Source organism: Artemia sp. Qi Xiang Cuo, chromosome 4 (genome assembly GCF_049724085.1).
Source record: "Artemia sp. Qi Xiang Cuo chromosome 4, ASM4972408v1, whole genome shotgun sequence".
Classification (NCBI taxonomy): Eukaryota; Metazoa; Arthropoda; class Branchiopoda; order Anostraca; family Artemiidae; genus Artemia; species Artemia sp. Qi Xiang Cuo.
Genome location: NC_142797.1, coordinates 41344284 through 41371783, shown reverse-complemented (window position 1 = coordinate 41371783; position 27500 = coordinate 41344284). Strand labels below are relative to the sequence as shown.

General features: G+C 35.5%; 1 protein-coding gene across 1 annotated transcript in view; it reads right to left on the bottom strand.

The window, feature by feature from the left end:
* rg (A kinase anchor protein rugose) overlaps positions 1 to 27500 on the bottom strand; it is a 334338-nt gene that overhangs the window by 80658 nt on the left and 226180 nt on the right. The window contains exons 16-20 of the mRNA XM_089088303.1: positions 23054 to 23353; positions 20132 to 20365; positions 16217 to 16381; positions 10178 to 11264; positions 8566 to 8781 (exon numbers count right to left, since the gene is read on the bottom strand). Of these exons, the coding sequence (XP_088944429.1) occupies positions 8566 to 8781; positions 10178 to 11264; positions 16217 to 16381; positions 20132 to 20365; positions 23054 to 23353 (2002 nt within the window). The remainder of the gene's footprint in view (positions 1 to 8565; positions 8782 to 10177; positions 11265 to 16216; positions 16382 to 20131; positions 20366 to 23053; positions 23354 to 27500) is intronic.

Here is a 27500-nt window from a genome sequence, read left to right as displayed (position 1 = left end):
CTTAAAGTCTTTAAATTTTAAATCTAAAAAGCTCATATCTGAACAAAAAGATTATAGGCTATACAGTAGCATAGACTAAGCGAATACCTATGTGTCTTTGTTACCATACAATTTATCCCCAGCTTCATGGACGAACAGCTGGATTTCTTTTTGATGGATTCTCTTTTTCACGGTTAAAGTCTTTAAATTTTAAATCTAAAAAGCTCATATCTGAACAAAAACAATTATAGGCTATACAGTAGCATAGACTAAGTGAATACATATGTGTCTCCAAATAATTTTTTTAGCCATACAATTTATCCCCAGCTTCATGGACGAACAGCTGGATTTCTTTTTGATGGATTCTCTTTTTCACGCTTGAAGTCTTTAAATTTTAAATCTAAAAAGCTCATATTTCGACAAAAAGAATTTATAGGCTATACAGTAGCATAGACTAAGTGAATACACATGTGTCTCCAAATAATCTTTGTTACCATACAATTTATCCCCAGCTTCATGGACGAACAGCTGGATTTCTTTTTGATGTATTCTCTTTTTCACGCTTAAAGTCTTTAAATTTTAAATCTAAAAAGCTCATATCTGAACAAAAAGATTATAGGCTATACAGTAGCATAGACTAAGCGAATACCTATGTGTCTTTGTTACCATACAATTTATCCCCAGCTTCATGGACGAACAGCTGGATTTCTTTTTGATGGATTCTCTTTTTCACGGTTAAAGTCTTTAAATTTTAAATCTAAAAAGCTCATATCTGAACAAAAAGATTATAGGCTATACAGTAGCATAGACTAAGCGAATACCTATGTGTCTTTTTTACCATACAATTTATCCCCAGCTTCATAGACGAACAGCTGGATTTCTTTTTGATGTATTCTCTTTTTCACGCTTAAAGTCTTTAAATTTTAAATCTAAAAAGCTCATATCTGAACAAAAAGATTATAGGCTATACAGTAGCATAGACTAAGCGAATACCTATGTGTCTTTGTTACCATACAATTTATCCCCAGCTTCATAGACTAACAGCTGGATTTCTTTTTGATGGATTCTCTTTTTCACGGTTAAAGTCTTTAAATTTTAAATCTAAAAAGCTCATATCTGAACAAAAAGATTATAGGCTATACAGTAGCATAGACTAAGCGAATACCTATGTGTCTTTGTTACCATACAATTTATCCCCAGCTTCATGGACGAACAGCTGGATTTCTTTTTGATGGATTCTCTTTTTCACGGTTAAAGTCTTTAAATTTTAAATCTAAAAAGCTCATATCTGAACAAAAAGATTATAGGCTATACAGTAGCATAGACTAAGCGAATACCTATGTGTCTTTTTTACCATACAATTTATCCCCAGCTTCATAGACGAACAGCTGGATTTCTTTTTGATGTATTCTCTTTTTCACGCTTAAAGTCTTTAAATTTTAAATCTAAAAAGCTCATATCTGAACAAAAAGATTATAGGCTATACAGTAGCATAGACTAAGCGAATACCTATGTGTCTTTGTTACCATACAATTTATCCCCAGCTTCATCGACGAACAGCTGGATTTCTTTTTGATGTATTCTCTTTTTCACGCTTAAAGTCTTTAAATTTTAAATCTAAAAAGCTCATATCTGAACAAAAAGATTATAGGCTATACAGTAGCATAGACTAAGCGAATACCTATGTGTCTTTGTTACCATACAATTTATACCCAGCTTCATGGACGACCAGCTGGATTTCTTTTTGATGGATTCTCTTTTTCACGCTTGAAGTCTTTAAATTTTAAATCTAAAAAGCTCATATCTGAACAAAAAGATTATAGGCTATACAGTAGCATAGACTAAGCGATTACCTATGTGTCTTTGTTACCATACAATTTATCCCCAGCTTCATGGACGAACAGCTGGATTTCTTTTTGATGTATTCTCTTTTTCACGCTTGAAGTCTTTAAATTTTAAATCTAAAAAGCTCATATCTGAACAAAAAGATTATAGGCTATACAGTAGCATAGACTAAGCGAATACCTATGTGTCTTTTTTACCATAGAATTTATCCCCAGCTTCATAGACGAACAGCTGGATTTCTTTTTGATGTATTATCTTTTTCACGCTTAAAGTCTTTAAATTTTAAATCTAAAAAGCTCATATCTGAACAAAAAGATTATAGGCTATACAGTAGCATAGACTAAGCGAATACCTATGTGTCTTTGTTACCATACAATTTATCCCCAGCTTCATGGACGAACAGCTGGATTTCTTTTTGATGGATTCTCTTTTTCACGCTTGAAGTCTTTAAATTTTAAATCTAAAAAGCTCATATCTGAACAAAAAGATTATAGGCTATACAGTAGCATAGACTAAGCGAATACCTATGTGTCTTTGTTACCATACAATTTATCCCCAGCTTCATAGACGAACAGCTGGATTTCTTTTTGATGTATTCTCTTTTTCACGCTTAAAGTCTTTAAATTTTAAATCTAAAAAGCTCATATCTGAACAAAAAGATTATAGTCTATACAGTAGCATAGACTAAGCGAATACCTATGTGTCTTTGTTACCATACAATTTATCCCCAGCTTCATGGACGAACAGCTGGATTTCTTTTTGATGTATTCTCTTTTTCACGCTTGAAGTCATTAAATTTTAAATCTAAAAAGCTCATATCTGAACAAAAAAAAATTTATTGGCTATACAGTAGCATAGACTAAGCGAATACCTATGTGTCTTTGTTACCATACAATTTATCACCAGCTTCATGGACGACCAGCTGGATTTCTTTTTGATGTATTCTCTTTTTCACGCTTGAAGTCTTTAAATTTTAAATCTAAAAAGCTCATTTCTGAACAAAAAAAAATTATTGGCTATACAGTAGCATAGACTAAGCGAATACCTATGTGTCTTTGTTACCATACAATTTATCCCCAGCTTCATAGACGAACAGCTGGATTTCTTTTTGATGTATTCTCTTTTTCACGCTTAAAGTCTTTAAATTTTAAATCTAAAAAGCTCATATCTTAAAAAAAAGATTATAGGATATACAGTAGCATAGACTAAGCGAATACCTATGTGTCTTTGTTACCATACAATTTATCCCCAGCTTCATAGACGAACAGCTGGATTTCTTTTTGATGGATTCTCTTTTTCACGCTTGAAGTCATTAAATTTTAAATCTAAAAAGCTCATATCTGAACAAAAAAAAATTTATTGGCTATAAAGTAGCATAGACTAAGCGAATACCTATGTGTCTTTGTTACCATACAATTTATCCCCAGCTTCATGGACGAACAGCTGGATTTCTTTTTGATGGATTCTCATTTTCACGCTTGAAGTCTTTAAATTTTAAATCTAAAAAGCTCATATCTGAACAAAAAAAAATTTATTGGCTATACAGTAGCATAGACTAAGCGAATACCTATGTGTCTTTGTTACCATACAATTTATCCCCAGCTTCATAGACGAACAGCTGGATTTCTTTTTGATGTATTCTCTTTTTCACGCTTAAAGTCTTTAAATTTTAAATCTAAAAAGCTCATATCTGAACAAAAAGATTATAGGCTATACAGTAGCATAGACTAAGCGAATACCTATGTGTCTTTGTTACCATACAATTTATCCCCAGCTTCATGGACGAACAGGTGGATTTCTTTTTGATGTATTCTCTTTTTCACGCTTAAAGTCTTTAAATTTTAAATCTAAAAAGCTCATATCTGAACAAAAAGATTATAGGCTATACAGTAGCATAGACTAAGCGAATACCTATGTGTCTTTGTTACCATACAATTTATCCCCAGCTTCAAGGACGAACAGCTGGATTTCTTTTTGATGTATTCTCTTTTTCACGCTTGAAGTCTTTAAATTTTAAATCTAAAAAGCTCATATCTGAACAAAAAGATTATAGGCTATACAGTAGCATAGACTAAGCGAATACCTATGTGTCTTTGTTACCATACAATTTATCCCCAGCTTCATGGACGAACAGCTGGATTTCTTTTTGATGGATTCTCTTTTTCACGCTTGAAGTCTTTAAATTTTAAATCTAAAAAGCTCATATCTGAACAAAAAGATTATAGGCTATACAGTAGCATAGACTAAGCGAATACCTATGTGTCTTTGTTACCATAGAATTTATCCCCAGCTTCATAGACGAACAGCTGGATTTCTTTTTGATGTATTCTCTTTTTCACGCTTAAAGTCTTTAAATTTTAAATCTAAAAAGCTCATATCTGAACAAAAAGATTATAGGCTATACAGTAGCATAGACTAAGCGAATACCTATGTGTCTTTGTTACCATACAATTTATCCCCAGCTTCAAGGACGAACAGCTGGATTTCTTTTTGATGTATTCTCTTTTTCACGCTTTAAGTCTTTAAATTTTAAATCTAAAAAGCTCATATCTGAACAAAAAGATTATAGGCTATACAGTAGCATAGACTAAGCGAATACCTATGTGTCTTTGTTACCATAGAATTTATCCCCAGCTTCATAGACGAACAGCTGGATTTCTTTTTGATGTATTCTCTTTTTCACGCTTAAAGTCTTTAAATTTTAAATCTAAAAAGCTCATATCTGAACAAAAAGATTATAGGCTATACAGTAGCATAGACTAAGCGAATACCTATGTGTCTTTGTTACCATACAATTTATCCCCAGCTTCATGGACGAACAGCTGGATTTCTTTTTGATGGATTCTCTTTTTCACGCATGAAGTCATTAAATTTTAAATCTAAAAAGCTCATATCTGAACAAAAAGATTATAGGCTATACAGTAGCATAGACTAAGCGAATACCTATGTGTCTTTGTTACCATACAATTTATCCCCAGCTTCATGGACGAACAGCTGGATTTCTTTTTGATGGATTCTCTTTTTCACGCTTGAAGTCATTAAATTTTAAATCTAAAAAGCTCATATCTGAACAAAAAAAAATTTATTGGCTATAAAGTAGCATAGACTAAGCGAATACCTATGTGTCTTTGTTACCATACAATTTATCCCCAGCTTCATGGACGACCAGCTGGATTTCTTTTTGATGTATTCTCTTTTTCACGCTTTAAGTCTTTAAATTTTAAATCTAAAAAGCTCATATCTGAACAAAAAGATTATAGGCTATACAGTAGCATAGACTAAGCGAATACCTATGTGTCTTTGTTACCATACAATTTATCCCCAGCTTCATAGACGAACAGCTAGATTTCTTTTTTATGGATTCTTTTTTTTCACGCTTGAAGTCTCTAAACCTTAGATCTAAAAAGCTCATATCTGAACAAAAAAACAATTATAGGCTATACAGTAGCATATACTAAGTCAATACATATGTGTCTCCAAATAATTTTTGTAGCCATACAATTTATCCCCAGCTTCATGGACGAACAGCTGGATTTCTTTTTGATGGATTCTCTTTTTCACGCTTGAAGTCTTTAAATTTTAAATCTAAAAAGCTCATATCTGAACAAAAAAAATTTATAGGCTATACAGTAGCATAGACTAAGCGAATACCTATGTGTCTTTGTTACCATAGAATTTATCCCCAGCTCCATGGACGAACAGCTAGATTTCTTTTTTATGGATTCTTTTTTTTCACGCTTGAAGTCTTTAAATCTTAGATATAAAAAGCTCATATCTGAACAAGAAACAATTATAGGCTATACAGTAGCACAGACTAAGCGAATAAATATGTGTCTCAAAACAATTTTTGTTGCCATGCAGTTTATCCCCAGTTTCATCATATAGAATGGATGATAGCATAAATTTGGGAGGGAGAACATTCAATCGCAACCGCTTATGAAAATACTCGAACGGACATCCCATGGTCAATATTGTATTGGATCAAAATTGCGAGATAACAGTTTTGATCAATATGGTAAAAAAAGGGGGAAAACAAAGCGTACTGCAAGGGCACCAGTTGAGATCAGGCCTGCGGACAAGGGTGCCAAATTCAACAAGTAGCCCTTTTCGGACTATAGACTACATACATTTTAGAAGAAAGATGGATATCCCTCGCTTTGTTGACATAGAAATTACGGAAGGGTTTATAGTCTCCTTAATTAAAGAACCGAAAGCTGGAAACTGGGACTGAGTGCAACCGTCAAAGTTCGTAGCTATACACATAATGCACCTCTTTTGGTTCATGATCATTTAGGCATTAGTCCCACCTTAGATGCCAACGACTAAAAAGTTGCATTAACTAAATTAATAGCAGAAACAATTTAAGCAACAAATTGAAATGAAACGATATATGGGTTTGCTGAATGCAACTAGTTTTGTTATTACTACTACTACTACTTCTATTAGGATGAGACATAATTTTATTTTAAAACGATTCGCACTAGCAGAAAAGCCCAACTTGTGATTTAGGTAAAAAAAATAAAACAATTTAAATAGATAAATGAAGGCTTATTATACAAAGGACTCTGGAAGAAACAAGTAGGGAACTTCCGAGTTGCAGGATTCAGGGAAATACTTCCAGCTGCAATCAATTAACGCAGCCTTTGCAAATTTCTAACAAAGAGTAATTCGGCTTTCTTTTAGAGCTATTACCTCAGCAATTTTCAAAATGCATGAGCCATTTCGTCTATTTTTTAGATGACTTATAGAGGAAGCTCTTGGATTGATTCCATTCTATCGGAGAGTTTATTAGATAGGCAGTAATACCACTCAGGACAATCATATTATAACAGAGAAACAGAAAGCCGGAGAGAATGAGAAAATGGATACTTCACTTTACTCAAGAGCTTAAGGAAAGGGAGGGAGGAATCATCCTGTTTGAAAATTTCACAGAAACTTGAAAATTTTATCTAAGGTTACTAGACATAGTAGCATCAAGGAACTTTATGCTAGTAATAGTCATCTTGGGAAGAGATACTATAGTACTGACTTGCCTAGCCATAGCTTAGAGTATTTTAAGTGGGGTCACTTTTGATATTTAAATGGCAAATTTCTAGAATACAAAAATAACCAAAATATTTCAACCAACTTTGGAATTGATGGCTAAGTATAATAACTTCTACTAGAAACACAAGGGGGACCAGAAGAGTGCCCTTGAAAATACCCCAATAAATAGCCTGGGGATATTAACTGGTTTGAAAACACCCAGGAATAGACCCTAGATCGCCAAGGATGTAGCTCAATCGTTGACGAACTATTGGATGCCAGTAAAGGCTCGCAGCCGTTGTCCTGACCCAAGTACAAGTACAGAGGATCATAATAATAAAAAAAAAATTTCATATTTGAAGAGCAGTTGTAATTAAAGAAACCATTGATTGGGAGGCCATTTAGTTCTTTCGTGATCAAATGTAGTGGTTAACTAAATCAAAAGCTTTTTGCAATTCAACGGACATACGACTAAGCCAAACATTTGTTTTTTATGGCTTCTTAGAGCCATGTCAATTAAATAAACAACATAGTAGTAGATGAAGTGTTCCTTTGACCACCGAACTGTTGGGACATATTATAATGCAATTTTTTTCATTTACCCAATGATTCTTATAAAGCCAATACAAGACAAAAGTCAAAGTAATTGACTACACTTTGTCAAAGTCGGTGTGTAACTCTTTTAATTGCTAACTGGGGCAATATATACGATTTAGAGTAATCAAGAACATTGCCGCTTTTTGCGATTCGCAATAAAGCAAAGAACATCAAGACAACTACTGCTACTACCACTACTATTCTTACTACGTTACGTCTTCTACCACGACCACTGCTGCTACTATTAGTAATCCTATCCTAATTACCCCTACCACGGTCCCTTCTACCACAATGACCAATACTGCTAATATACTATCACTGTTACCCGTGTCACGACCAATACATCTAAAGGACCACATCTAGTCGCAATTCTACTCCTGCCAAGAATCCTCATATTTTTTACCCTTGCCAAAATCCAATTTAACCAAATTTATTGACAGTCTTTTTACTTTAGAATATAAGTCTCAAAACTAAGAATCAAATCTGAAGTAGCAGACAGTAGGCACCTTTTTCGTTTTAAATTGATTCGATTACTTGCCTTTAACCTTTTATCTCTTTCTACTCGCGAATCAAGAATTTTTTTTCATATTTCTTAAATACACTTAGAATTATTGCTACTTTTTTTGTCACTTTACAAAATTGCTTCTCGAACACGCTTTCTAAAACTTTTTAATTTCCTAACGCCCATTAGTCAAGAAAAGTCAATATCTTTCTAAAAGGTCCTTATTCCCAGCAACGATTGGAAAAAAAAGTTATACTTCCCGTGGGAGTCCGAAATAAATGTCTTATGATTAAACGAAATTTGCTTGGGGCTAACAACCTTACCACATAGAAGCAAATTGTTTTGCTGAGTAATAATAATTAAACTTGGTTATATGTTTGATATAAATTATTTACGAAGAGAGCAGAAATTTTATTACATAATCGAGATTCGATTATCAGTTTCTTCCTTGTACAGCCTCTACATAACCACAACTGAAGTGAAAAGAAGGCACGTAATTGAGGACGAAAGAGGGAGGGAGGGACTGAAGGGGGGAGAAGAGAGGGAATAAAATTGAGCGTGATTTTTTTTAATAATCTATCTCATATTCTGTAGTCACAAGAAAAAAGCTAGATTACTTCGTCTCGCTTTCTTCGGTGTCTTTTTTGGTGCTTTAATTTTGGCTTCTTCATCAATTGTTCTCTCTGGATAAATTGTCTCACCATCAAGTACAGGGAACTGATAACTTTCAGCAGAATTGGAGAGGAGGTTTTGATTGACATTTTTTTCTTTGATTGAGGCGGTATCAGCGGAACTAACATCATCCTGGCTCTCTGTCTCGCCGCCGATATTTCCTACAAAAACAACATATTTGAAAGCTTTATGAAACAATGTTATTTCTCGGCCAGGGGATTAAATTTCCCCAAAATTTTATTGAAATTTTCCAAAAAATTTAAGAAGGTAGAGTAAGGATTTACTTACTTTATACAGTAGGGTAAAACACGTTTTACACCCTGAAAATGTAGATTTTCTAAATCTGTTGAACAACGAACAGCTGAATTATATAGAGTAATATGTTGACAAGGGTAGCGATTTTACAACTTTTTGCTAGGTTTAAATAGTTATTTTTTTAGTATTAAAATAAAGGATAGGCACTTCGGTCGTTAATACGATATAAGATAACTACTGGAATACTATAAGTAGTTTATGAAGGACGACCAAAGGGTTTTCAAAAAAGATCTTTCAGAAAATGGCTTTAAATGCAAGGTACAAGCCAAGAGGTCATAATCTAATTTAGTTTTTATAAGACGTTACCTAGGATTACCAAATTTTGAAAACTACGTTAGACTAATAATATTGCGAGGTAACAGAAAAAGTAAATAATTATGGATTTGAGCCACAAAAAAAATAAAGTGTTAATTCAAAACGAACGCAAATACACGTTAATCATATTTTAAAGTATCTTTTTCAGGAATACATTTTTTCAGTTATGTTTGAAATAATAGTTTTCATGCTGAATTTCATTCGATCAGTCGTACCTCGAATATTATTTCGAGGGTTTCAAATTAGAATTGATTGGATCAACTTAGCTCTCTTAGGATATTAAATCTTATATTGTTTCATGTCTCAAGACTCCTCTAAATGGCCATTTTGAACGTACTACACACTCTAAAGCATAATATTAATGATTGAAAATGTTTACCTTTTCATTAAGCATACAGTTTTACAGCGCTTGTTTTACTTTTAGTCCGGGCTTACAGTACCACAGTTTTTGTGAAGAACCAACAGTTTGGTGTTTTACCCAAGATTTATTACACTTTTATTCCAAGTTCAAGTTTTATGACGATTCATGATATTGATATGTTTCAGCTGAACAGGTAGAAAACACATCAGTTTTTAATATTTTCATTTCTATCTAAATACTGTTGCAAAAAAAGGATTTTCGGTAATATTCTTCCTTTCTTATCAAGCAAAACCCACGTTCCAGTATCGTAAATTCACTTTTGACAGATGCAACGGGAAGAATTTTACATGAGAATTTCTTTATTTTATCACTACGTAATATATGTGTCATTTTACCTTAAGAAAAAAATTCGTAGCTGAGTCTACACGTCACTTATACATGTTCTAAAGCAGCCTGAGTTATTCGTCAATTAAGCTGTAGTCTACTAAAATCTTACCCTCAAATAATATAGTTAATAAAAGGAAAAAAGAAACCAAGAAAGGAAATATTAATGAAAATAAAATTACCTGTGATTGTTTGCAAAGGGCTCTCTGAATCTATCAGCGCCCGTTCACCCAAAATAGTTTCATCCTCACCTTCAACAGGAATTTGCTGACTAAGTGCCAACGATTTCTGTATATCTGCATCAGCATGGACACCAGAACAAAGATTTTCATGTCCCTGATCACTTTCAGGTTTATCATCTCCATCTTCATTTATAATACAATGTTCATTATCTTCTTCTTTGTTTATAATAAACTGGCGTTTGTTTTCTCCACATGCTGAACTTGATTTATCAACTAAAATAGCCGAAGACAATTTTTTATCAACGATATTAGTTGTCACAACATTTTCCAAGGACTCTGCATCGACTACCTTGATGGCAAGTTCAGATGCATTCACTTTGCCAGGAGTTTCAACGTCTTTCGTATCATTATCACTTAATGTCGTTGGTTCCGTTTTCTGTTCAGCAGCCGTAGTTTCATCGGGTAAAGAATTACTCTTAAAAGTGGCTTCCGGATTATAAGTACATTCAGTCGTCTCAACAGTTTCAGACACATTCTCTGGGGCCACTTCTGTCTGGTTTTCCAGTGTGTTAGCATTTGAAGTTAAATCAACTTTATTGAAAGCAAGTTCCTGTGGATCTACAAGGTCTAGAGCGGATGCACGAGATGCCATAGAGGCCTCTTCAACTATTGTATCAGTGCTTTCTGCAGCATTCTTTTTATCTGTGGGAATATCTTGGTTCTCATGAGGTTTCAAAGTTCGCCTGACCTCTGGCAGGTCAATATCTTCTTCTAACTTGTTCTCACAGCTAAAAGAGGGTGCAGTATAGCTTTGAGATTTTTCAAGTTCGCTTAGTGTTCCATTTACATTAGCCGAGTCTCTACCTAAATTATGGTTTGTTGAAGACACTTCTTCAATTCGTAGGCCATTCTCATCGGCAGTGAGTATCTCCTCGACGAAACAGGGACTATCTGATGCCGAAATTCCTGATATGGTACTAATTGGGGCTCGTTTTCGAGCAGCTGGGTCTGTTACATGGTCTGATCTATTTCGTTCGTAATGCTCGTACATTTCAGCACATTGGAGACGAAATTCCTCGAACGAAACCTAAAAAAGAAAGAAAAAGAACTAATACATCTACATATACATCTACAATACAGAATACTTTTTGAAGCCTATAGCACCTCTCGAGGAGGCAAATGTAAATTTAGGCTTGATATTTTTTGCTCTTAGTTTTTTCTTAGTCTTATTTAACGTTCGAAGATAAATCAGTCTGACCATTATATCCCCAAATGTTTTGTTAATTAATTAAATATATAATATCTTTACTACGAAATTTTACGGATAATTTAAACGACCCGAGACCATACAAAATACTCCATGATTAAAATTTAAGTAATTGTTTCATTCCCTACTATTTGTATCTAATATGTTTCAGTTGTTGTAATTTTTTTACTACACGATTTATGATACTTAATTCTTTTTGTGCATAATTTTTAAGTTACCAAACTGAAATTTTTTCTTTTAATCTTCCCAAACAACTCATCCAACACCAAAGGCAGTCCTGTAGAACTCGACACCACACATCTTAACCATTACACACTTCCAATCACACACTCAAGTTTAAAACCAATCTGTTTTATTGAAATATTTTTCATTGAAGAAATAGCATTTTCAAAACATGATTACGGATAAAATAATTAATTTAATAGGTTAAATCCAGACATACCCATCTCTGATATGACAAAGCCAATTCCGACATTGTCAGAATTATATTTCAGAGGAGTTTCAACTCAAGTTTGGGGATGGAGTGACGAGAGTCTAATCCGTAAAACCGAATAAAATGAAACAAATCGTTAGAAAGTATGTGGTATAGCTGAAAACTTTAGATAGCTTCATGTACCAAGAGCAAGAAGCCCCTACCAGGTCTTTGGTTGGCTCCTCTCTTTGAATCTATGTTATTATATTAAAGAAAAGAAAAGAAAGAAAAAATTCCAACAATTGTCTTCTTGGCTTTTGATAGATTTAGCCTTTTCCCAAAAGTTAAGCGTAACTTCCTTCTTGTTTGCATATCAACAACTCTTCAACAAGAACGAGAACACTAAATAGTTCAATGATATACGGTTGAACTTCGTATGGGCATAGTTGTGTAGGAGCCTTGTTTCTCATCAGATAATCAGTGGCATAATTTCGTCAAAATCCGGGGGGGGGGAAGTTGGAACCAGTTTTCCCAAATCAAGTGAAAATGACAGTGAAAATTGAAAAATGAACCATATATTACCATAAAGGTAAAGATATACTAAAGAAAACTGAGCCATTTCTGTGGATGCTTGAATTATGCAGGCTCATCTTAGTTTTGATTTTGAAGAAACTAAATTTCATCTGGGAAGCAAACTGGGGTACGCGCTGACCGAGGTCTGGGAGGGACAGTTACCGAAGTCTGGCGGCCTGGCGGTTATAAGAAATCCAAAACGGAGATACTGATAGTTTTGCGTTTATATTCTACCTATTAGAAGGCACTTTTATGCCTTTGGTTTAGTCGTAAGGACTTGCACTTGTATCGTAACTAAGTAACATAAGCCTTAAAAGGGAAAAAAATGTTTACAATGATTTCTTTTTAATCCCAAGAAAGTAAATAAGAATCCTTATAAAAAAAACACAATAGCACTGACTTAGCAAAGAGCAGTCGTTCCATTACTGGGGTTATATCTAACAGGGAATGTCAAATAAGTAAGCCCAAACCACAAAATCAACGACATTTTATTCCTATTTGACTGATCAAGCTCCCCCCCGAAGCTGCAACCGGCTACCACTATGCCACCGATTAATTATTCGCACCATCTACCTCTTTTATTGTCACCAGAAATTTTGCCACAACAAGTTCGGCTGCCCCACCATTGTTGTATTTGGAGATTTCAATCAGACGAATAAGCAGTATTTGGCTTCTAGCCTCGATCTGAAACAAGTTGTAAAAGTGCTATTCACGTTGCTGGCGGCACACTAGACTTAATTTTAACAAGCGCTGAAAGTTTCTATCATAGTCCCAACTGCCTGGGATCATAGGCAAAATCAGACCATTATACTGTCTTCTGGCAGCAACTAACGAGTCTATGTTGTAGTAAGACCTGTGACTGATACGACGATCCGGTCCTTTGGACGATGGGTAACTCAGTATGATTCCACAGCTATAATCAATGAACAAGCCCTGGACAGAAAAAGGGAACTTCTAAACTCGATCTTGTGTGAAAAGTACGTAGACCACTTCCCAACTAAGACTGTTTACAAGTCCTCCTCTGATCACCCATGGATCACAACTGAAATCAAAGCTCTTATAAAACAGCGGTCGCAAACTCATGATAAAGGTTTGCGCAATAAAGTCGTTGCCCTCTGCCAAAAAGCCAATAAGCTGGTTTTCCTCCTTACGAACGCCGAAAGTTTGAATTTTAAAAAGATAGTTGAGTTAGAAGCAACAGCAAAATTGAACCATATCGATAAAATTGCAGTTACTGAAGTCCAGGCACAAAATCCTTCAAATGATTGGTTTTCAGGAGTTTCTAAAGCTACGCCCGGCCATCCACTGGGGAGAAAAGGAGAAGGAGTAATGATTTTCACATAGGATTGCCTATCTCCTACCCTTATCCATGTGCCAGGACTAGGTGATTGCGATGAAATCATTCGGACATTTACTAGGCCCAAATGCCTGCCTAAACTTTACACTAATTTAATCATTTGCTCATTTTATTATTCAGCCGGACAGAATGCTTGTTCTCGTCGTTATGTCAAGATATTCTAAAAGCAAGTCTTCACTTTGTGACGACAAAGTATCCAAATGCTGGCATTTTTATAGCAGGAGACGCAAACGAACTAAGTCTTAATTATCTGTGATATGAAGGTTACGCAAATTGTTGATTTCCCTATTACAAAAGGTGGAACCAGTTTGGATGTTATTTTCCCCAACCTTAAAACCTTTTACAATACTCCAGCTACCCCTCCCCCTTGGTAGTAGCTATCATTTCATGCTACAATTGAAACCACGACTAGTTCCTAAAACAAATTACTCAGTCTTTAAGTTTTCGTACCGGCCAATTACAAGTCAATGTCTTTTGGATTTTGGATCTTGGATTACGTCTGAAAGTTTGGATGATGTCTTGTCGTGTAAATCTCAATTCGGAGGTAATTTTGTTTCAAACAAAATTAATGAGTAATTACAAAAATTGTTTCCCAGGGGTTACCAAGAAGGTATGTTCTTCAGATAAACCTTACATTAATGAAAAAAATAAAAGGACTAATCCATTTAAAATTAAAAATGTTTCGCTTTGGAAAGAAAGATGATGCATTAACCTCCCGTAAACAAATAAAGAAAGAAATACGTCATGCTGCTTCGCATTATGGTAAGAATAAATTGAATTGCTAAAAACAGCCCAAACCTCAGCAATGGTTTAAGAATAGGGGGTCACTCGTGCAAGAACCTTGATTTCCTTCTGGATGAACCGCCAAACAGACAGCCAATGAATTGAATAAACACCTAGTTAGCAATGTGCAAGCGTTCTCCCATCTCTTGGAAAAGCATTTAATCCCTGAAACTCTAAAAGATAAAATCCCAGAAATTTCAGCGAAGCAAATAATAGAAAAAATACAGAAACTGAAAAAAACTAGTATTTGTCCCATTGATATCCCAATTGATCTAATAAAAGCAATCCCTGATAACCTATCAACACCCCTTGTTAGTATTTTTAATGATATTAGTAATTCCGGATGTTACTCGTCGTGCTGGAAGCTGGGTTACATTACTCCAATCCAAAAGAAGGGAGGCCTGAACGATTTTACTGGAGTACGAGCAATCAACTTAACCCCAGTTTTCTCAAATACGTACAAGGGTTTCTTAGCTAATTGGTTAAAGGAAGAGATTGTTGAATTTATTGACTTACAACAGTTTGGAAACCTGAAGGAGACATCTACTTCATACTACCATTTTAGTCTTCTTGACACCATTCTTAAAAACCTTGAAAATCCTGATACTTGGTTGAATCTTTTATTAATGAATCTCCAGAAAGCGTTCGATCTAATTGACCAGAATCTCCTTGTAAATAAACTGCTGAAGGACTTTCAAGTGAGTCCCTTTCCAGCTAAAATTATTGCCTCCTTTTTAACAAATCGTTATCAAGTGCTTAAATATAAAAATGTTTATTTCAATCCCCTTCCTATCTTTTGTGGGGTCCCCCATGGAACTCTGATGGGTCACATTTTATTCCTTATATTGGTTAATAGCCTCATGACTGACCACACAGAGCCATGGAAGTATGTGGCCGATCTATCTGCACTTGAGGTTTGTCGACGAAATATTAAAAGCTCAATTACGATATTACTTGATGATGTCACACAAGAGGCTTCTTTGTCGAAGATGAAAGTTACTACTACTGCAACTACTACTACTAACAACTGACTGCAGCACCAAGACACCTGAGGCCAACACAGCTACGCACGCTCCTCCTCCATCCCAACCTATTCAAAGCCTCCCTTTTTACACCCTCCCAGGAAGTTCCCATTTCCCTTAAATCTTTCTTTATGACGTCCTCCCACCCCAACACGAGGACGACCTGCTTTCCGTTTAGCCCTAGACGGTTGGCGGACGGCAATCTGTCATCCTTCATCCGCATAACGTGCCCTAGCCATCTCAACCTTTCTTTTATTATAGCCCTAGAAAGAGGGATTGAACTACATTTTTCGTACAGTCTACTGCTTGAAATACGATCTGTCAGCCGATTACCCAGAACAATCCGTAGGCAATTTCTCTGGAAAACATGAAAGTTAACGCCAATAAATCGTCGGTTGTGCCCGTTAATTTTTTTTTAACGGCAAGCATACCGACTATACTTTATTACCCTCCCTAATGTGCAAAATAGAGTCCAAATTTCATTCTAAGTATTATATTTCTATCGTACATAGGTATATTTAATTAGGATTGAGCGTCAGAGAAACATATTAGAAGAATATTAGGTAGGGGCTATATCATACAAGTACCAATTACTATATATGTGTCTTTAAACTGGCATATTTACCTTTGAATGGACAATAGCCAAGGTGTCAACCCAAACTCTCCAGCCGCCATATTCATGTTTTATAGCATGGTGCAATAGAATTCGGAAAAGTGAGTATACCATATCAGATATTTGTAGCTCATCTGGTGATCGTGGATTTATATGTGCCATTGAAATCAACCACTCCTGAAATGCACACAGAACTTTAATCAGAATAAATACACAGATAACTCGCATAAAATTTAGCAAAATTATTGGTTTAAAACTTTTTTATCTGTAAGGTCTATCAGTATTGACCCTAAGCTTCAAGATCAATTCTGTGTTGATTTTAGTGTCCCTCAAGGGTCTATCCTAGGACCTATTTTATTCCTTATATTCATCAATGATCTTTTTATTACTGTATCTGAACAAACTAAACGAAGTTGCTGTAGTATTTGCGATCACAATTTTGTTTCACCTAGTGACGCAGCTCAAGATCCAGTGCTATTTGCATTTGATGCAAATTGCCTTGCCCTAAATCTAGCTAAATCTACTCTACCTATTTCTTCCAGATCAGGCACTTCTTGTCATTTAGCGCAAACTATTTCTACCACTCAAGGTGATATAACTCGTCTCCCTGATAGACATGTTCGGTTCCTGGGTATCTTATTGAACAAAAATCTTTCTTTCAAACATCACTGTGCTATCGTGAAACTTAAGCTCTCCAGAAACCTAGGAGTTCTTCGGAAGCTTCGTCATTGTTTTCCTGGTTCAATAGTAAAAATCATCATTATCTCTCTGATTCAACCTTAAATATATTACTGTCCAACAGTATGGCTATCAACATTCTGTTCTTTTACGTTCTCTGTTTTCAAAATATATAACAGATCAATTAAATTAGTGTCTGAGGTGACAGACCAGCTCAGCATGAATTTATTGGATGGCCAATCCACATACATCTTTCTCTTCCCTTGTTTCATTTTTAAGTATTTTCTAAGACTCCTATTTAATTTCTATAAGTAGATTTATCTTTCAAATTCTGAATTGCACAAGAATGCTTGTGTTCCTTTTTCTCTCAGAAGTAACATAGATGTTTGCACTCATAAGACCAGACCCGTGAGGTCAGGTTTTAAACCAGTTTTATTCTGTGCCTCCATATGGAATTCCCTACCAGTTAAGATTCGGCTATGTCATTTTTATGGACAATTTAAAAAACAGCTAACCAACCACCTCTTATGACTAGATAGTTAGTTCTTTCCTCGCTTCTTTTTTCCACTCCATCTTTCCTTTTCAATTTGTTTAATTCAATTATTTTGATTGACATGGTAGTTTTTGGTGTTGTTTATTTATTTATTTTTTATTTTTTCCTTCTTGTCCTTCTGTTTGATTTTAGTGCTATTATTTAATGTTATGTTTAGTCTCCCACTCTCACAGGTCAAAGAGCCTTTGTGTGGGTCTAAAGTTCTGTAATTGTTTTTCTCTGTTTCTTTTAAATAAATTGCTTGATTGATATCAATGACTGATATCAAAGTTCTGTAATTTTTTTTCTTTCTTTTAAATAAATTGATTGATTGATATCAATGACTAGTCATTGAAGATAACAAGACTTAAATGAAGCTTTTGATTTGAGTGAGTAGTGCTTAATTTATCATTGTAATACTTTGACCATTACAACGAAGGAGTAGTTCAGAGGTGGGAGGGGTTCTGGGCTATTTCGAAAATCCTACGACCAAATACAGAAATATAGACATACTTTAAAAGATTTCTTTGCTAAAAATTCATCATGGTTGACACCATTCCCCTCCCCGAACAAGATTATGGTTACCTTCATGTTTATATTAAGCAGAACAAAATTTTGGCTACTGTAACAGACTGGATAATAAAAATCCACTTGGACGTTTATTTCTGTCAATTCCTGATGAAAGGCAAGATTGGAATAAAAAAATGTCTGATGAAATATAAGATTGGAGTTAAAAACTAATTTTTTTGCCAACATTTTATTTTTGTCTGTAACTTGGGTTCTTACAGCATTCCAGTACGCAATAAATGAACGAACAGTACAACTAATTTGGTTTGGGTTTCGAAACACAAAAACAGCATAAAATATAATCTAACTGAGAGAAATATAGGAAGCAATTTATACCGAATCAAATAGTATACAAGTAACGAGTCTCAACATAAAAACGTCTCAGCTGCCGGCGGTAAACACAACCCACTGAATTGGTATTACGCGACGACAGGAAAAAACTATATGGCCGAAAAACGCTGCATGATGTATAACACTCTGCTTGCATAGTTTTGTAATTTTTCATAACACAAATGATTTATTCAGGGGAAAAAACATATATAGAAACATACACCCACACTATTGCACACCTACCTTTTCATGGAATATCGTATGAAGTTATGGAAGACCAGGTAGCAGAAAAGGGCACAGGAGGGAGGATGATTACCCTCCAAACGTTTTCAATCCTTGAAGTGGGTTACAGGATTTAAGTTTTTCTAATCGTATAAAATTCTTTCCGAAGTTTCTGTAACTATCCCTTCAATACTAAGTGGCAAGGAAAAAACAATTGCATTGCTCTGATTAACAGCAGACTAGATCAGGGAAATTAACAATTTGTCAAATTTCTTCCTAAAATATGGAAAAAAAAGATAATGGCCATAGAAGAAGAGAAGATTAGAACCTTCCAGTGTCGCAATGACAAAAAAAAAAAAAAGCTGGCTTGAGCCCGCCCCACTTGGAACTACAGGGATTAACAATCATCGACAAAGAAATGCTAACATTTAAATTTAGGAAATTAATATGTGTCGAAGGACTCTTACTGTGCCCATACCACTTTAGTACTACCAATTTTTTCTTCCACTATCAAGATGAATCGACATCTTGTACGAGTAATCTCAAGTCTACCATCTTCGATTCGTTATATTTTCGTGCTTGCAAATATTACACTGAGATAGGGAGGCAACTGGAGATAAATAACAAATCTAGGAAGAGGTTATTCAGCTCAAGACAACCCACAAAAAGAAACAAAACCCGAAAGAACACAATTAATCGAAATACATGGCAATGTCTTTTTTCTTTAATATTGATCAATTAAACCATTCATAGTAATAAACGGTAAACAAAATTCGTTTAACGGTAAATAAAAGTAAGAAAAACTCTAAAAACAAAATTTAAAAACAAAGTACCTAAAAAAATCTAAATTTTGTGAAACGTATTAAGTTTAAGGTTATCAATAGAAAAATTATTAGCAACAGGAAATTAGCATAATTTCACAAAAACGTAAGAAACAGGCATGCGATCTTGATTAAAATGATTCGCTCTTTACTAGATTGCTTCTATTTCTACAAACAAGGATTAGACTATCGAATTCAACGGGATTAAAGCCGAGGTTCCAATGCCCTATCTAAGAAATATACACAATTTTATTTTGTTTCCTGAGTAAAATAAATATTTTAATAATGACCTACAAGAGTGAAAATGCATTTAAAAAACAATAAAAATTCTATATTTTAGTCAATTTTGTAAATACGCTGGTCTCCTGGTATCAATAAGCGTTGGTGTCAGAGACGGATATTTCTGATTCCGTCAATAACCAGTCTGAACGAAGCAAGGTCCACCTGCCATAGCCAAAAGGCCCAAACATCAGCCTGAGCGATGCGAGAGCCATCGGCACGGGCAAATGCCTGATCAAGCCGGTAGAGTTTAGACAATAGCTGACAAACCCGGCTCTGTGTCCAAAAGAACGAAATATTCTACATACGTGCAAAACAAGAAGGGGAATTTCTAGTCACCAAAGGATCGGCGGGCGACCCTTTCCCTCTCACCCTAAGGAGAGCTTCTATGAACCATGATGAACTATAGGAAAACCTATGCATCTAGGGTAAAAACTATTTGGTTTCGGCACATCAGGAGCCAAATAGTAAATAAAGAAGGCGAAAAAACCTGCTTACCTGCCAAACAGACATCTGCAACACTGTTCTTCTATTATCTCTATTATTTGTGCATAGCATTGCCAAATCGGAGAGGAAAATTCGTTTCACTTCAAGAAGCTCTTCGGACGGTTTTGACTGCCTTATTAAGGTCGCAACTACCTTTAATATCATTGGATTCTCCATTCGAGTTTGATGGTCAGGCTCTGGATGACGAGCATACAATAGGTCTTGCCTAATTTGTTCTATCAAAATCTAAAAGAGCATACAAATGGAATGCAATAGCAGGTGGCAAAAATGTTGAACATATATACAGTATTATCCGAGGTAATGTAAAATGAAAGTACCGTGGATAAACGAAAACTCGGAGAAAACAGACTCTACAAAGAATCAAGAAGGAAATATATGGTAAAATGAATAAAATTCGACGAAAGATGTTAGATAAGTGTCTATTTTTATAATATGTATGAAAAATCTATAGTGATCTCCCACTGTACAATGCCTTAGACAAAGAAGGAGAGTTTTAATTTTGTTTATGGTACCCTTGCCGTCACATTAAATTAAATTTTATTTGAATACAGTACTATATGTTTTTTTTACTTATTGATAACTAGCAAAGCATTAATATAACTGGCATTGTACTTTATGAGTGCGAATACTGAAGAAACGTTTAAACTAATCAAAGAAAAAAAAAATAGAACGTTCTTGATCCGTGAGATTGTTTATAAACTACACAAACCTCCAAAAAGACCATTACAAAGTAGGAAAAAAAATATATAAATCATGAAACTCGACTTAGAATAACGTCAAGATTACACCAAGCGAGAGCCAAAAGCGGAGAGAGTTGGAAAAAGCCTATAAAGAGTTTTTTCCGCAGGGAAGACCCTATAAAGACGGCTTTTCTGCTAGTTCATGGTTGCAGCAATAGCTATAACCTAGCAAAGAGCAATCCATGACCCATTACTACCGAAGTTTTAAATAAGCATTTACGCGGAAAATGTCTACTGAGGGATATTTCCCAATATATACTGACCTGGAAATAATAATACTAAGTTCAGATGCAACAGGAAAAGCATTTGTAATTTTGGAAAGAAAATTTTGTGAATTTCGAAAAAGGGTCTGAAATACCTCAAGCATGAAGTGAAATGGAACAAAAGTACACCATTGTAATTGAAGCTGTTGAAATAACTATTAAATGTATGTTTAAAGCCCCCCCCCCCCAATCTGTAATAACAAGGAAAATGACATTTTTGCATGGGGTAGCATTGATATGTCTTCCCCTTCTTTTTGTCGACAGTGCTAGCTGGTTATTGGAAGATTTTACAGAGACAGTTACTGGGTCATTGAAAAAAAAAATGCTCATACCTGCATAGTTTTCATAAGTTTATTGTGATAGAACTTCTGTAAAGAACAATTTGTCACCAAAAATTATATTTTTTGGCGCCATTGCCACAATAGAGACGGCCAGGAAATATAAAAATAAAATCACAGAAATCACCATCATTGAAAACCCTAAATTGGAAGTTTACAGTCTCCCATCATAGTTGCGGCACTAGCAGCGAGCTAGTAAAGAGGGAACTGCAGATCTTTCAGCAAAATTTTCAATTCTACTTCTGCCAAAATTTGTTGCATGGGATCTCACCAAATTATTCTGGCCGGTGCAGGGAGGGTAGTCACTTTGAGATACGACAGGCTCCTCGTTTTATATACTTTTTGTTTGCCAAAAAATAAACTAACTAATATAAGTTCACTGCTAGAATTAAACACTGTAATAACATAATTAATACAATTATAACTAGAAATTTAATATTTATAACATTTGCAATTCTTTTCCAGTATTTTCACCTGGCACCGAATAGAAACATAACTTTTTTATGCAGCTCAAGTGATTCAAATATTCGATAAAGAAACGGATGTTCCTTTCAAAGGATGTTCTAACGGCGAATCAGTTTCAACAATTGTGAACTTGCGTTTTTTGGGTTGTCCTCTAGGCATATCTTAAATTTTGAACTGTTCTTGACATGAGAGCATCATATAGCATATTACACATGAAAAACTCATAAATATGATATCATACCCAATATGACATTATCTTGCATATGAAGATGCAGTTTTTATCAAAAAATATTATATTTATGTAACTATTAAAGGCACTGGATATAGCAATTTCCTTTCAAACGGGCCCTTAAGCATCTCTCTATTATGTTCCAGTACCCCACTAGCCCTGAAGGAAAAAACGCCCTGTACAGGATTCGGCAATGGCGATTTCAACGGTGTACTTTCGGTTCATATTTTACGCCTTTTTCGAGGCCTTTTAGGCTATTTTTCTGAATTTCCATATATTTCAGGCATGAGAATATATTTAAAAGTTACTGATAATGAAATTTGATATTATGAATGTAGGAACTGCCCCAGAGCATTGAGGAGGATTAAAAAAAGACTGGAACTTGGGTTTAGCTATAATCTAATTTACAAGTCAAATTTCCTTATTTAAATCTCTGTGTGATATGGCATCTAGAAATAAGACAGAACATCAAGACGACCCCAAAATAGTTGTATATCTAACTAGTTCAACTGTTACAAGGCTAGTATCAAATAAATTTCTTGGTATGACCAGAAGGCTGCACCATTATGGTATTGCTGATCGCTCAGGATCTGTTGTTATCTCTGATACATCACGATTTACTGGTTATATAAGAAACAACGCTCCAGCGTTGCTCTAGTAAGGAACTATACGTCTCTCATGTATTACCCTTTACCCTTTTCATTTTCTCCTGGCCCCATCGTATGAACGAGTTCATACGTTATTCTTGTTATCCCACGTATTTTATCATAACATTGCTGTAATTTAAAAGCACTTTCACCTATATCATTTCAAAGTTTTCTCACAAGACGACACATGTTCGGAATCGTTTCTAACAGCATATTAAAAAAAAAACCTACCTCATAAAAAACATTATACGTGGGTAGTGTCAGCGTCTGTTCATACACCAAAATCTTTTCTGCCAACAACATGTATAAATTATGAGGTGTCATTACATCATACTTTCGTCTGTGAGTGGATCTGGCCAAGAAAAACCCCAAGAGTTTCAAGCCAAGAAGTCTAATAGTTGTGTTTGGAGTAGACACAAGTTTAAATACCGTTCTGATACCCAAACGAGAATCAAATGCCGGCACAAGAAGCGAGGGGATTTCATTCATCAGGGCCACCAACATTTGTAGAAGGTCTAGTAGGTTATCATCCTAAAAAAACAATAAAAAAAAACTTGTAGATGAGCTAAAAAAAAGCTAAACTTTTCGCATGCTGACCAATGGTCTGCATAGCGCAGGTATCGATCTCCTGATTCATTGCCTTCGGCCGAGAGTGCAATGCGTGGTTCTGGGCAACTTACCAGACGCTCCCCCCATATTTCTCCAGGAGCCCATTTGGAGCTGGGTCGACTCTGGCTGAGCTTAGAGTCACACCACTAACCACTGTTCCAAACCCAATAACCTTAAAATCTTAAATAAAATCTTAATGATAGAGAGGTTTCCAAAACTGTGCAAAGTCTAGCTCCTTTTTTATACCGAATAAATTAAAACATAAAAGAATTATTTCATGGAAATGAGACCAACTTTTTTGAAAAAACAAGACGAAACGGCACGAATACATTACGAATGCTTAAAAAAAACGTTTGAAATTTATCGAAAAACTTAGTGACCTCTTTTAAACTATTAATTAAAGAAAACTTTATCCACAAAATAAGTTTTTCAAAAAAGATAAAGAACTCCATTAAACCAAAAATTAACAAAAATAGAATCAAATAATCTACCAAGCATACAACTCTTACAAATCAGCATCAATAAATAAATGAAACCCGAAACGAACAGAAATTTCAATAAATAACCGAGTCTAACTCAAAACGAGCAGAAATTAACATGGGTAGGGTTCAAAACCCCTATGCTTTCTAAAAGCCAGAATAAAATTTGCACTTTACTAAAGTAATTCTTTTAAGTGTTTTCATTTTTATAACTTTAAGAAATCAAAAATTAATTAAGATTTTTAGGAATAAAAATCAGCATATGTAAATTGAACTGAAAATGCACGTTCATTTGAATTTTGTTCAGTAAAGTTTGTCATGGGAAATGATGGGCGTGGGGGGTTCTCTCAAATCACTTTGACTCTTAAAAAGGGCACTATAACTTTCAATTTCAAATCAAATGAGACTCATCTGAATTCAATACGACCACCCATTCCATATAAACCTTATATGCCCCCAAGGCATAACTTAAAGCCCTTTCCCCAGGACTCTGAAGGATTGTGCCAACCCTGGAGGCATTGTTGGATGTTCTTTGAACTATTTTATATAAAATTCCCATCGCATAATAGTAGAGGAGGGGGTCCGACTCCGATCAGTACAAAATTCGGTTATCAAAAGAACGTATCTCCGATCAGTACACCATATATGGGCATAGAGTCATTAGGGAGAACACGTGGTTAATGGGGTCAATGACCTCTTTTTCCAAGGTCGATTTATTTGATGTTTTTATGTGTAATAACTCCGGGGCGAAGGTTGCACATGCGCATTGAATTCTAACGGGAACAATGTTATTGATCTAGGACTGGAGGGGGAAGTGAATTTCCGAGAAATTGATTGCGTAATCGAAGGGGAAGTGAATTTCCATGAACTTGATTTACATAATCGCTAGGGGAAATTATTGATTCACGAGCATGGGGAATTATGAAACAATAAGGCTTCTTTAATCTGTGATTTACATACTCGCTAGGGGAAATTATTGATTCATGATGGGGGAATTAAGAAACAAACATGATTTCATTGTTGTTTGGTTAGCTTAACCTGAGAAATTGATTTACATAATCGGCGGGGAAATTGTTGATTCACGAAGAGGGAATTAAGAAACATTAAGGATTCTTTAATCTTTAGGCCTGAGGGATTTATTTATTATTGTTGTTTTTGGACAAGTGCATGCGAGGGGTGAATGTCAAGATGTCCTGGAATAGGAAACAGTTAGATCACATGTTTCCTTCTCAGCCAATCATCGAGTCGGATACATCCTCCTTCTCAGCCAATCAGAGGCAATTAGGCAAGAAACATCTTAGCGATGAATTGTTTTAGTGCGTGAGAAGGTTTCCTATTAATTTGAAATGCGTTAGCACAGAGATGCCAATAACAAAGGAACACGCTGAATTTGCGTTTAGGGATTATTTGGGCGAAACCGTTTTAGACAGGTTATGGAACTATTTCGGCGAAACAGATAGAGACATTTTAAAAGAAGATTTTTAGAAGAGAATTTAAAGGTGAAACTCTGTGGTCGTTATAATACACAAGTTTCATTTTAACAGTGTTGTGAGGTCCTCTAACCCAACCCCAAAGGGTTCCAATCCCTCTACCCCAACCCCGAAGGAAGCCCCCGGTCCTCCCAGGGCCCCCCAAGCTCCCAAAGGCCCTCCACCGGTCCCCAAATGCCCCCCAGGACCCCAACTGCCCCCCCGGACACTCAAAGGCCCCCCAAGCTCCCAAAGGACCACCGGCGCCCCAAAGGCCCACCCAGACCCCCAAATGCCATCCCCGGGCCCCCCAAAGGCCCATCGAGCTCCCAAAGGACCAACGGGGTCCCAGAGGCCATCCACCGGTCCCCAAATGTCCCCCAGGCACCCAAAGGCCCTCCCTGTGCCCCAAAGGCCCTCCCTGTGCCCCAAAGGCCCTCCCCCGGCCCCCTCCTCCTCCTCCCTCCTCCTCCCCTCCCCCCACCTCCTCCTCCTCCTCCTCCCTCCTCCTCCTCCTCCTCCCCCTCCTCCTCCTCCTCCTCCCACCTCCTCCCTCCTCCTCCTCCTTCCACCTCCTCCTCCTCCTCCCCCCCATCCCATTCCCTCCCCATTTTTTATACTTTTTTTGTGCATTGAGACACAGAACGACCCCCTCCCCCGGCCCCTCCCCTCCAAAGGTCTGATTTTTTCAAAGTTCATTTTGAATTTCTTTCATTGAAATGCAAGAGTTGGAATATTTCACTAGTGTTTGGTTGTGGTTTACCATGTCACAGTTACATTCCCTTAATTTTTCATAGTTCATTTTGAATTTCTTTCTTTAAAATGCAAGAGTTGGAATATTTCATTAGTGTTTGGTTGCGGTTTACCTTGTCACAGTTACATCTTCTTGATTTTTCAAAGTTCATTTTGAATTTCTTTCATTGAAATGCAAGAGTTGGAATATTTCAGTAGTGTTTGGTCGTGGTTTACCTTGTCACAGTTACATTTTCTTGATTTTTCAAAGTTCATTTTGAATTTCTTTCGTTGAAAAGCAAGAGTTGGAATATTTCAGTAGTGTTTGCTTATGGTTTACCCTGTCACAGTTACATTTTCTTGATTTTTCAAAGTTCATTTGAATTTCTTTCGTTGAAATGCAAGAGATGGAATATTTCAGTAGTGTTATGTTATGGTTTACCTTGTCACAGTTACATTTTCTTGATTTTTCAAAGTTCATTTCGAATTTCTTTCGTTGAAATGCAAGAGTTGGAATATTTCAGTAGTGTTTGGTTGCGGTTTACCTTGTCACAGTTACATCTTCTTGATTTTTCAAAGTTTATTTTGAATTTCTTTCTTTGAAATGCAAGAGTTGGAATATTTCAGTAGTGTTTGGTCGTGGTTTACCTTGTCACAGTTACATTTTCTTGATTTTTCAAAGTTCATTTTGAATTTCTTTCGTTGAAATGCAAGAGCTGGAATATTTCAGTAGTGTGTTATTGTAGTTTACCCTGTCACAGTTACATTCCCTTAATTTTTCAAAGTTCATTTTGAATTTCTTTCGTTGAAATGCAAGAGTTGGAATATTTCACTAGTGTTTGGTTGTGGTTTACCTTGTCACAGTTACATTCCCTTAATTTTTCAAAGTTCATTTTGAATTTCTTTCGTTTAAATGCAAGAGTTGGAATATTTCAATAGTGTTTGGTTGTGGTTTACCTTGTCACAGTTACATTTTCCTGATTTTTCAAAGTTTATTTTGAATTTCTTTCATTGAAATGCAAGAGTTGGAATATTTCAGTAGTGTATGGTTGTGGTTTACCTTGTCACAGTTACATTTTCTTGATTTTTCAAAGTTCATTTTGAATTTCTTTCATTGAAATGCAAGAGTTGGAATATTTCAGTAGTGTTTGGTTTTGGTTTACCTTGTCACAGTTACATTTTCTTGATTTTTCAAAGTTCATTTTGAATTTCTTTCGTTGAAATGCAAGAGTTGGAATATTTCAGTAGTGTTTGGTTGTGGTTTACCTTGTCACATTTACATTTTCTTGATTATTCAAAGTTCTTTTTGAATTTCTTTCGTTGAAATGCAAGAGTTGGAATATTTCAGTAGTGTTTGGTTGTGGTTTACCTTGTCATAGTTACATTTTC